This window comes from Erinaceus europaeus, chromosome 16 (assembly GCF_950295315.1).
Source record: "Erinaceus europaeus chromosome 16, mEriEur2.1, whole genome shotgun sequence".
NCBI lineage: Eukaryota > Metazoa > Chordata > Mammalia > Eulipotyphla > Erinaceidae > Erinaceus > Erinaceus europaeus.
This window is the reverse complement of record NC_080177.1, coordinates 2,742,409-2,753,666: the sequence shown is the minus strand read 5'-3', so window position 1 is coordinate 2,753,666 and position 11,258 is coordinate 2,742,409. Positions and strand designations below refer to the sequence as shown.

At 55.8% G+C, this 11,258-nt stretch overlaps 1 protein-coding gene across 3 annotated transcripts in view; it reads left to right on the top strand.

The window, feature by feature from the left end:
- Positions 1-218: 218 nt before the first annotated feature.
- IQCH (IQ motif containing H) overlaps positions 219-11,258 on the top strand; it is a 198,147-nt gene continuing 187,107 nt past the window's right edge. Inside the window, exons 1-3 of one of the 3 annotated variants that reach the window (XM_060175627.1) lie at positions 219-395; positions 5,010-5,132; positions 7,946-8,040. In XM_060175627.1, coding sequence (XP_060031610.1) covers positions 5,121-5,132; positions 7,946-8,040 — 107 coding nt within the window. In that variant the 5' untranslated portion in view covers positions 219-395; positions 5,010-5,120. The other 2 variants (XM_060175628.1, XM_060175630.1) reach the window with 2 other exon arrangements.

Here is an 11,258-nt window from a genome sequence, read left to right as displayed (position 1 = left end):
CGGCCCCGCCCCGCGCGGTGGGAGCGGCCGGCGTCGCCATGGAGACGCGGCGGGGGACGGGGCGCCAGGCCCCGCCCACAACCTCCGCACGGTGGGCGTGGCCGACGTCGCCGTGCTGACGCGGCAGGAGGGACACATGGCCCCGCCCCCTCGACGTGGGCGTGTCCAGAGTAGCCATGGAGACGCGTCGGGAGTCCGGCGGGGAGACCCGCCGGGAGTCCCGCCGGGAGTCGCGCCCCGAGTCCCGCCTGGAGTCCCGCCGGGAGTCTGGCCCGGAGTCCCGCCGGTCGTCCCGCCGGGAGTCCGGCCGGGGAGGCGGAGGCGGAGGCGGCTCTGCCCGGGTCTTGGCGGAGGAGGCGAGCACCTACGACCCCATCGGCACCATCCTCATCCAGGTGCGCGCAGCGGCCCCCGGCCCCGCCCGCAGCCCCAACGCCCCGAAGCCCGGGCGGAACAGCTGGACCCGCGGGGACGGGGCGCAGCAATGGTGGGCGGCTTCGGGGTCCCGAGAGACAGTGAAACTGCTGCCTCCCTCCCTCCCTCCGCCGTCCTCGCCCGCTCAGCCCTGCCCACCTGCTGATGGCGGCGCTGGGGATTGAACCCGGGGCGCCAGAGCCTCAGGCAGGAGAGGCCTTTGGCAGAGCCCCTGTGCTGACTTTTCAGAACCATCACACCGTCTGTCACCCCATCATTTATTTATTTTGTTGTTGTTGTTAATAGTCGTAGTCATACTTGGAACTGCTCTCCCCCAGGCTGGCTTTTTCAGCCAGACAGACAGAGACCCCAGAGCCCTGCTGAGCGGTGGCTGGTGGCGGTGCTGGGGATTGAACCTGGGACCTCAGAGCCTCAGGAGCAAAAGGCTTTTGCAGAAGCACGGTGCTGTCTCCCTCCCCCGTTTCTTTGCTCTGACCATCCGTGGCATCATCGTTAACAGCACGGTGACTAGCTAGCTCCGGCCACGCTGTGCATCCGGAACATCTTATATTCATGTGCAATATAATATAGATTAATAATGTATATAGATGTACATTTGGAGCATTTTATATGTATATCTGTACACCGTAAAAAAATTCTCATCCCAGGGCTGGGTGGTGGCACATCTGGTTAGGTGCACATGTTACCATGTGCAAGGACCCGGGTTCAAGCCCCTGGTTCAGTCAGTTCCCACTCCGAGGGAGGAAGTTTCATGAGCATTGCAGCAGTGTTGCCAGTGTCTTGCTGTCTCCATACGCCCTGCCGCCCTCAATTTCTCTCTGTCCTATAAAAGTTTAAAAACCTTGGGAGTCGGGCGGTAGCGCAGCGGGCTAAGCGCAGGTGACGCAAAGTGCAAGGACCAGTGTAAGGATCCCGGTTTGAGCCCCCGGCTCCCCACCTGCAGGGGAGTCGCTTCACAGGCGGTGAAGCAGGTCTGCAGGTGTCTGTCTTTCTCTCCCCCTCTCTGTCTTCCCCTCCTCTCTCCATTTCTCTCTGTCCTAGCCAACAACGAATTGCAATAACAACAACAATAATAACAACAAGTGCAACAAAAGGGAAAAAAATAATAAAAAATAAAGATAAAGTTGTGGCTGCCTAGGCAGGGTCACACCAAATGATTTCATGGGCTTTATATGGCCCTCGGGTCAGAAGTTCTCCAGCCCCAACCTATCCTTCTTGTCCGGAGTAAAGCCTGGGCCAGACACGCACAGCAGCTGTGCACAGGCCTTGGTCTTCACTTCCAATAATAGATGAAATGCAATATATATATATATATATATGGTATGGAGCTGGGCTAACATTTAGTATTATTCACAAAACACAACAGATGTTTCACATTAATAGAATTAGTCATTTGATTAAAATATCTCAAATACTTGGGAGAAAGTCTGTGTACAGAGCACCAGCGCTCTGGTCACAAGCTTCCTGTCTGGCGCCCCGTGCAAGCGTTTTCCTTGTCCGGGCTTCCCAGGCCCCTTCTGACTGTGCAGAGCCTCTCTCTCGGTCAGCTCCCGCAGCAAAGCCACAGCAAACCCGCAGCTCCGTCCTTCAGCATCAGGACTGCGGTCCGCACGGGAACACCTTGCCCTCGCCGCCTTCACTTGCAGCTCAGCCGTGTCGACTTTTAATAAGGCTCATCGGACCCTCCCTCACTCGACTAGTCAGAGTGGAGAAGCTTTCCTGTAATGGTTCTGCGAGCTCCCGGTGGCTTCAGTTCTGAATAAAGCTCCGGTTAGCTGGTGGGGTCCTTGGCGCCAGATGAGAGAGCCCAGGAGGCCTGGGTGCAGTGTGTGCCGGACTGTGCCCCATGCCTGCTTCCTACACTCACTGAGAGACCTCATTTTCCTACGCCAGAAGTAATACGGCATCCCTTTAGTAGCTCTGTGCTAACAATTGCTTGACCCAACAATTAAAAATATGCTTGTGCAGCAAGAATTGCCTAGCCTTGCAATTAAAGTTAGCTTCTTTGTTTTTTAGAAATTATGATTTTTCTATTTTAATTCCTTTATTATCTTTAGTTATTTACTGGATAGAGACAGTCAGAAATCAAGAAGGAAGGGGGAGATAGAGAGGGGGAGAGACAGAGAGACGCTTGCAGCCCTGCTTCACCACTCGCAAAGCCCCCTGCAGGTGAGGCGGGGGGGGGGGGGCTTGAACCCGGGTCCTTGTGCATTGTAACGTGTGCTCAACCAGATGTGCCACCGCCTGGCCCCTTAAATTTAGCGTTTTCATTTGTTTTGGGGAATCATATTTTAAAACCCAACATCTGTCAGCAGCAGCCTTGGGAAACGGGAGCTAGCTGACAGCTTGGTAACTTGACCAGCTGGCTCTCGTCAGTGCCGAGACTGGCTCAGCCAAGTGCTACCAATCTTGTGCACATAACAGATTCTGGCTGCGTGGCTTCTTAAGCTCTGAGGCAAACCTTTGCCGCGTCAGATGACTCAGAGACAACTTCTAGAGGGCCACTCCGCCCCAAGGCGTCAACGTGCCCATCTTGCTCTGAAGGGGCCATCAGGAAGCAACTGGGCCTGGCATCACGGTGACATGGATGGGCTAGAACGGACCCCTTGCCAGCAAGCGCCGCTCCTGTCCGGTCTGCTGAGACAGTTGACTTGGCGTGACTGTGTCTGTGGCCCCCATGACGGCAACAAGGGCAGGTGTGGGCTGCTGGGAGGCGAGGACGGTGGGAAGACCATGAGGGACAGCGGCCACACCCGAGGGTCCCTCCTTTCAGGCGGCCAGCCCTGCACGGGCTCTCCACCCCAGGGCCCTGCGCTCCCGGCCCCAGGTTGTAGGTCTGCGGACAGTGAACACTCGCCGGAGGAGGAGATGGGCGTCCATGTCCTGCCCACCCGACCGTAAGCCCACCGCGTCTGTCTGCTCATCTAAACACGCGTCTCGTCTTCCTTCAACAGTTCTGTGAAATGGAGAGGTTTTTTTTCCCTTGGTGAAGAAGCCGGGGAGAGCCTCTGGGGGGACACCGGGAGACGGCGTGACTGAGACGGTCACTGGCGACACTCTGCCGGCCGCTGAGTCCTCGCAGCGAGCGCGGCCCAGCCTCACGGCGCCGGGCATCCCGGCAGAAGGACGCACGAAGCCACCAGTGCCCAGCCACGGGGACACGGGGCGCACCCCGCATTCAAAGGCGGGACCCGAGAACAGAGACGCTCAGCCAGCCAGGGTGGCTCTCAGCCTGTAGCCGCCAGGGGTGCCGGGGTGTTCAGACTTCTGTCAGCAGGCCCCCCGGGCTTCCCCCGGCAGAGGACCGACGGCCAGATGCCCCAGCCAGACCGCCATGCCCATCTGTGAGGAGATGCGCATCGGGGGCAGGGCAGGGCAGGGCAGGGCAGGGCAGGGGAGGGGAGGGCTGGAGCCAGGTGCCGTCCATCCGGTCAGGCCCTGCGGGGACAGGTGGCCGCTTCCAAGTGCCTTTAGCGACCGCGGCTGCAGATTGCAAGACAGGTGTCGGGTTCATCCATCTGCATAGCCCACGCAGTGATCGGCGCCATCTGTATCTCTCTGGGGAAGTCTGCTCTCATCTGCACACGGCGGCTCCTGGCCTGTCTTGCTTCGGCGCCCCCTGAAGCATGCCGAGCCCGCCTGCCATCCGAGGAATGTTGATCATCCCCAAGGAAAACAGTTCCAGTGCAGGACCAGCATGTGCCACTCCGCCCTCCTGGCCCAGTGGATAGATAAGGTGCCGGGCCCTCGAGCCGAAGGTCCTGGGTTCAGTCCCCGGTGTCACATATGCCAGATGGTTGCTCTGCTTCTTTCTCTCTCATCGCAAAATTTAAAAAAGCCTTTGAATAAAGACGGCCACATACGTACCCTGGGAAGTGCTTCTTCAGGGCTGGAAGTGGGGAGACGCGGCTAGACTGGGCCCGGGAACATAATAACAAGATTCCCCTTCGAGGGCTGCTCCCACTAAGACTTCACTTTGCTGGAGACTTGCTCTCCTTACCTCCTCACCTACCAGGGAAGGTGAACACCTGGTGGTGCGACAGAAATCACCGCGAGAGCTGCAGTCTTGGCTCTGTTCCATTTCAGCAGGGAAGGAAAGGCTGGATGGTGTCAGAAAGCTCGGCCCTGAGGCTCGGGCAGTGGCGCACCTGGTGGAGCGCACACGTCACAGTGTGCAAGGACCCGGGTTCGAGCCTCTGGTCCCCCCCTGCCGGGGAAAGGCTTCACGAGTGGTGAAGCAGGGCTGCAGGTGTCTCTCTGTCTCTGTGTCTCTGTGTCTCCCCCTTCCCTCTCAATTTTTGGCTGTCTCTATCGAATAAATAAAGATAATACCCCCAAAATAATTTAAAAAAAAAAAGAAACTTAAAAAAGAAAAAGGAAGCTCCGCCCTTCAACACCTGAAGGGCCCTGGTGAGATATTCTGCAGAGTCGCAGACAGCCCTTGCCCACGGACCCCGCAGCCAGCTTTACTACCTCGAACATTTCAAGCAAGTGTCATAAATTAGCAGAAGTAACTTTCTGACAGGCTGTGTATGCATGCTTGAATATTTTACTTTTTTTCCCCCAACCTACAGGTCCATGAAGACCTTTATCACTTAAAGGAAACAATAGCAAGCTCCCAGCCCACAGAAAACGGAGAGCAGCTGGACACCCAGCACCTTGAAACAGCGATCAAGAGGACAGAGATGGGCTTAAGAGTAAGAACCCGGGAGTTGGGCGGTAGCACAGCGGGTAAGCGCAGGTGGCGCAAAGTGCAAGGACTGGCGTAAGGATCCCAGTTCGAGCCCCTGGCTCCCCACCTGCAGGGTTGTCGCTTCACAGGTGGTGATGCAGGTCTGCAGGTGTCTGTCTTTCTCTCCCCCTCTCTGTCTTCCCCTCCTCTCTCCATTTCTCTCTGTCCTAGCCAACAATAACAAGGCAACAACAATAACAACAATAATAACTACAACAACAATAAAAAACAAGGGCAACAAAAGGGAATAAATAAATTTTTAAAAAAAGAGTAAGAGACCCGTAGTTATGAGAGTGAGTTCTGAAAGGAGACAAAGATTCTTCTAGAAGGAAAGAACAGTGGTCCCCGCGGGCCCCGGTGCGATTCCCTAGTTCTGAACTGAGTCTGGGCTCTGCCCACCTGCCCCCTGACCTTTGTCCTTTGTGCAAAGTGATGATCAGCCCACTAAGGGTGGACTGAGTGACATCCTGCCCCTCTGCAGGGAGATTAAGATGCTGAGCCCGAGCTCAGTGGGTGGTGCTGGAGGGCTCCAGATGGATGGATGTGAGGTGAGCAAGAATGTGAACAGATTAAGATGTGGTGGATTAAAACAAAGAATTTAGGATTTTCAAAATAACCCCCTCCAGTCAAACAAACAAGGAGTTTCTGTAAGACTCACTGGGGTCCTGACAGATAGGCCGGGGGCTCCCCCAGACCTCAGCGGGTCTTAGGCTCTTCACTGTTGTGCTGCCGTAAGCCGGTGGGTAAGGCCCAGGATGTAGATGCCAGACTGGAGAGGGAAATACAGCAAGGAGAGACCCTTCTAGGCAGAGGGGCCCCGTTCAGAAGAGGGTCCTACTCACTCATAGAGCCTACGGTGTGTAGCAGAGGGGACAAGAGCCCCAGCTCAGTGGCCGATGGGGCCGGGAGGTGGCTCACCGGCAGGCCATGCACTCTACCAAGTACAAAGCCCCAAGTCTGAACCCCAGCATCACGGGTGACACTGGGCTCTCTGCGTCTCTCTCCCTGTCTGTTTCGGTTTGAAATTAAGAGAGTGAAAAACTCGGTTTAGGAACACTGGGGTCAGGCCTGCATGAGGTTCCAGCTCAGCAGGAAAAGCGCCCCTGCAGGCCGTGTACCACCATGTCACTGACCGCAGCAACACCGCAACACTCACATGCACGGGGGAGTGGGACACCAAGGGAATAGAGGCAATGGCTGCAATGGAATATTACTCAGCCATCAAAAAGGAAACTCCGTCTTCTGTGGCAACAGGGATGGGCCTTGAGGGCATGGTGCTCAGTGAAACAGGTCAAGAAAGAAATACTGTCTCACTTTTATGTAGCCTCTCCCCCTGCCCTCACCAGCACGCGTGCACACACGCAGGCACATGCAGCCTAACTCAGAGCTACAGAGAACACACTGGTGGATGCCAGAGGTGTAGGGTTGTGGGGTGGGGCAGGTGAGGTAGCAGGGGTGCTACAGTCATCCCAGCTAGAAAGTGATTACATTCCAGGGACAGAGTGGACCGCACTAAGTGGCCTTAGTGTTCTTTTGCAAATGGCCCAGAGAGTGGGTCCAGAAGTTCTCTTTATGGGGAGAAACGTGAGAGCCTGGAGCTAGTTCCCTGGGCAGAAGGGTTGTGTCAGGCGTGCCTTACCACATGTGAGCCCCAGGCTGGATCATGGCCCATCCCAGGCTCATCAGACTGCTCCGAGAGCACGCCCTGTCCCGCATTACCTGCTGGACCACACCACAGGGAAGTCCCTGAGCAGCAGAAGGAACTTCCATGTCCCCCCACCCACCCTGATACAGAGATTTTTTTTTAAGGAAAAAATTTGAGGGGGCTAGGCAGTAGAGCAGCAGGTTAAGTGCATGTGGCGCAAAGCACAAGGACCGGCATAAGGATCCCAGTTCGAGCCCCCGGCTTCCCACCTGCAGGGGAGTCGCTTCCCAGGCGGTGAAGCAGGTCTGCAGGTGTCTGTCTGTCTCTCCCCCTCTCTGTCTTCCCCTCCTCTCTCTGTTTCTCTCTGTCCTATCCAACAACAACGACATCAATAACAATAATAACCACAACAATGATCAAAAAACAACAACAAGGGCAACAAAAAGGGAAATAAAAGTAGCCTCCAGGAGCAGTGGATTCGTGGTGCAGGCACTGAGCCCCAGCAATCACCCTGGAGGCAAAAGAAAAAATATTTTGACCCGAGTTTGGTTATAGATGCCACTTGGATCCACCACGGTGAGCACTGCCCGCTCTGTACAAATACTGAACGATCACACCGTGCACCTGCGGTGAGCATGGCGCCACTGGCCAGCGAGGATGGCCACAGAAGCAGAAGCCGGAGGCGCGTGCTGTCACGTGGTTTCCACAAGGAGCCCCGCCATCGCCATCGCCATCACCCAGACCTCCAGCTTCAGTGTCCCCCTCCCCGTGACCGGCCTCCTCACCGGCTCCGGGGGCTGGGAGAGCAGGGGCACTGGAGGAGCATGCTGTGTGTGGCCCTGCGCCCCTCTGCGGGTGGCCTGTGGCCGAGGGCCGGCTTCCCTCTCCCCAGAGAGCCGTCGCTCCACCCGGCCGGCCAGCGTGGCTGTGTTTCCAGGGCATGCCACAGAGCGCCGGGGCTGGGGGCTCTTGTCTTTGGGGGGCTGGGCGGGTGAGTGAAGGTCTCCGGCTTGCGGTGGGCTGGGGCGCCTCCGGCCTGTAATGAACGGCGAGGAGCGTCTTGGCCAGGGTCAACCTGGTGAGGTGGGTGAACCAGGCCCGCAGTGGCCTAAGCGTGAATGTTTCCTCCACAGATCCACATCGAGAAGTACTTAGATGTCATGAACCAAGACGTGCTCACCACCCCCACCGGGGACCACGGCCTGTATTTTGCGCACAGATCCAAATGGTGAGCAGCGCCACCGGCCGCAGCCCGTCCTCACCGCACAAGAAACGGGTGGCAGCATCGGAACTTGAAGGAAGTTTGGCTGGAGGGGCCGGCAGAGAGCCCCCCGCCATGGGGCACACGCTTGGCCTGGCACAAGCCCTGGTGCCGCTGCGAGCGTCATGGATGGTGGGGTGGTGCTGTGGTGGCTCTCCCTCCTCTTAATCTCTTTATCAAGGAGAGAGAGAAAGAGAAGAAAAAGGGAAAAGGAAAGAAAACTTGGGTGGCCCAGGAGCTGGTGTAGTGGTCAGAGCTCTGGACCTACAAACAAGAGGTCCCCAGTTCAATCCCTGGTTTTGTCACTTCCTGCTGGGGGCTGTACACAGTACATCTGGCAACAGCAACTGTGACTGGCGGCGTGATGCCCCTACCTCTCCACTGCCTTCGCTTTGGTCTCTTTTACTACTTTTGAGTTTCCCCAGGAAAAGCCTTTTTTTTTTTTTTTTTTTGCCTCCGGGGTTATTGCTGGGCTCTGTGCCTGCACCATGAATCCACCGCTCTTGGAAGCCATTTTTTTCCCCTTTTGTTGCCCTTGTTGTTGTAGCCTTGTAGTGGTTATTATTGTTGTTGATGTTGTTGTGGTTGGATAGGACAGAGAGAAATGGAGAGAGGAGGGGAAGGCAGAGAGGAGGAGAGAAAGACAGACATCTGCAGACCTGCTTCACCACCTGGGAAGCGACTCCCCTGCAGGTGGGGAGCTGGGGGCTCGAACTGGGATCCTCACGCCGGTCCTTGCGCTTTGCGCCATGTGCGCTTAACCTGCTGTGCTGCCACTCATCCCCCAGGGAAAACCTTCTTTTAAAGACTTTTAGTCATAAGAGAGAAGGAGGGAGGGAGGGAGGGAGGGAGGGAGGGGCGGCAGAGGACAGCAGGGCATCACCCACCGTGCGGTTTGGGAGGGGCAGCCCGCTGCCACTCTGTCGGCGCGCCATCTCCTGGCCCTGAAGATCCTTGCCAGTTGGTCAGCGGCCGGTTAGTTGATCTCTGTTAGTCGGGAAGCCTCCGAGGAGCTGGCGTGCCGGCCGTGGTGACAGGCAGTTTCCCGGGCAGAAAGAAGCCTCCAGCAGCGGTGGCCGCCGGTCTCCCCGACGGAGCGGAGCATCTGGGGCTTCTCCCCTCCTGGCGAGAGGCAGGAAGCTGAGCGTCTCCGGGCAGAAGCGTCTTGGTGAGAGTTTCCGAGGCCGGGTGGGCCGCACAGGCCAGGAGGCCGTCCAGCTGGGCCTCTTGGTTTGACCGGAAGCAGGGCAGCAGGTCCACACTCCGCCTCCTGCCAGCAGGTGGCTTCTGCTCTCAGACCTTGTCTCTGTGCCCGTTTTCCTTCTGTTTGCGGAGATGAGGCCTCGGTCACTCTAGGCTGCTGTGTTTCTGTTTGTTTGCTTTTGCTATTTTTTTTTTTTTCTGAGAGAGAAGAAGGGGGATGGAGGGGCAGGGAGAGAGAGAGACAGACAGACAACTAGCCCTGAACTTCCACTGGAGCTCGAGTACCTCCCACTCGCAAGGCAGGGACCCCACGTGGGGAGGTCTGTGTCCTGTCCCGTCCCCACCTCAGGAGAGCAGCTTCCTCTGTGGTCCCCACTCTCAGCTGGCCAGGAAGAGCTGTCTCCTCACTGACTGTTTTGCTTGCTGTGACGACGGAACGTCATCTCTCTAACTGTTGGGCAGAACTGAGTGACAGATGAGTTTTATTGACTATAATTGTACGTAGTTATAGGACAGTATCCTTCATTTTTTAATTGGAGAATTAATGGTTTACAGCCGCTGGTAAATACAGTAGTTGGTACATGTGTAAAATCTCTCAGTTTTCTGCATGATGGAAAACCCCGCCTCCCCTAGGTCCTCCTCCGCCATCATGTCCCCGGACTGGACTTGAACACCCGCCCCCCAGAGTGCTTTGCTTTACTGCAGGCACCAAACCCAGCCCACATTCTGCTGGGTGTTTCCACTCCTGTTCTTACTTCTCCACTTCTGTCCATGAGTGAGATCATGCTATCTCATCCTTCTCTTTCTGGCTGATCTCACTTCACAGGATTCCTTTAAGCTCCATCTAAGATGAGGTGAAGAAGGTGAATTCACCAATTAAAAAAAATTTTTTTATAAAAAGGAAACATTGACAAAAACCATAGGATAAGAGGGGTACAACTCCACACAGTTCCCACCACCAGAACTCCGCATCCCATCCCCTCCCCTGACAGCTTTCCTATTCTTTATCCCTCTGGGAGTATGGACCCAGGATCATTGAAGGTGGAAGGTCTGGCTTCTGTAATTGCTTCCCCGCTGAACATGGGCGTTGACAGGTGGATCCATACTCCCAGCCTCTCTCTTTCTCTAGTGGGGCAGGGCTCTGGGGAATGGGAGCTTCAGGACACATAGTGGGGTTGTCTGTCCAGGGAAATCTGGTTGGCATCATGCTGGCATCTGGAACCTGGTGGCTGAAAAAGGAGTTAACATACAAAGCCATATAAATTGTTGATTAATCATGGACCTAAAGGCTGGAATAATTCAGATGAAGAGTTGGGAGGGTCTCCATTTTGTAGATAGTTAGTAGGCCTATTTTAGTTAACAGCTGAGTAGTATTCCGTTGAATCTATAGACCACAACTTGCTCAGCCACTCATCTGTTGTTGGACACCTAGGTTGCTTCCAGGTTTTGGCTGTTACAAACTGTGCTGCTGTAAACACAGGTATATGCAGATCTTTCTGGATGTGTGTGTTTGGTTCCTTAGGATCTATCCCCAGGAGAGGGATTGCAGGATCCCAGGGCAGGTCCATTTCTAATTATATATCCATTTTAGAGACCCAGAGCTTGCTTTGGAATTATCTGTAACCACTCACCGTGACAGAGCTTATTCTCAGTCTCACCGTCTTACTGTGTGTGCACTGCTGTCCGCTGAGACTGTCCTGTGCGGAATACAGGCAGCCGGCAGCATCTAAGGCAGCAGAGGTTCAGGGGAGCCAGGGACAGCCTGGGCACCCACAGATCTGCGCATCTTCAGCACTGGCTGCCTGCGAGCCGGCTTGTTAAGCGACACGAAGCGTCCTGCCAGGTGTTTGTCCTCTCAGAGGCTGCTTGACAGTGTGGCCGCTGTTCCTGGAGTCACACAGACCCAGCCGGGCTGGAGCTTTGAAGGCTGCCTGCTAGCATGGTCTTTACCAAACTTGGAAGATCCTGGGTTTAATGAACAG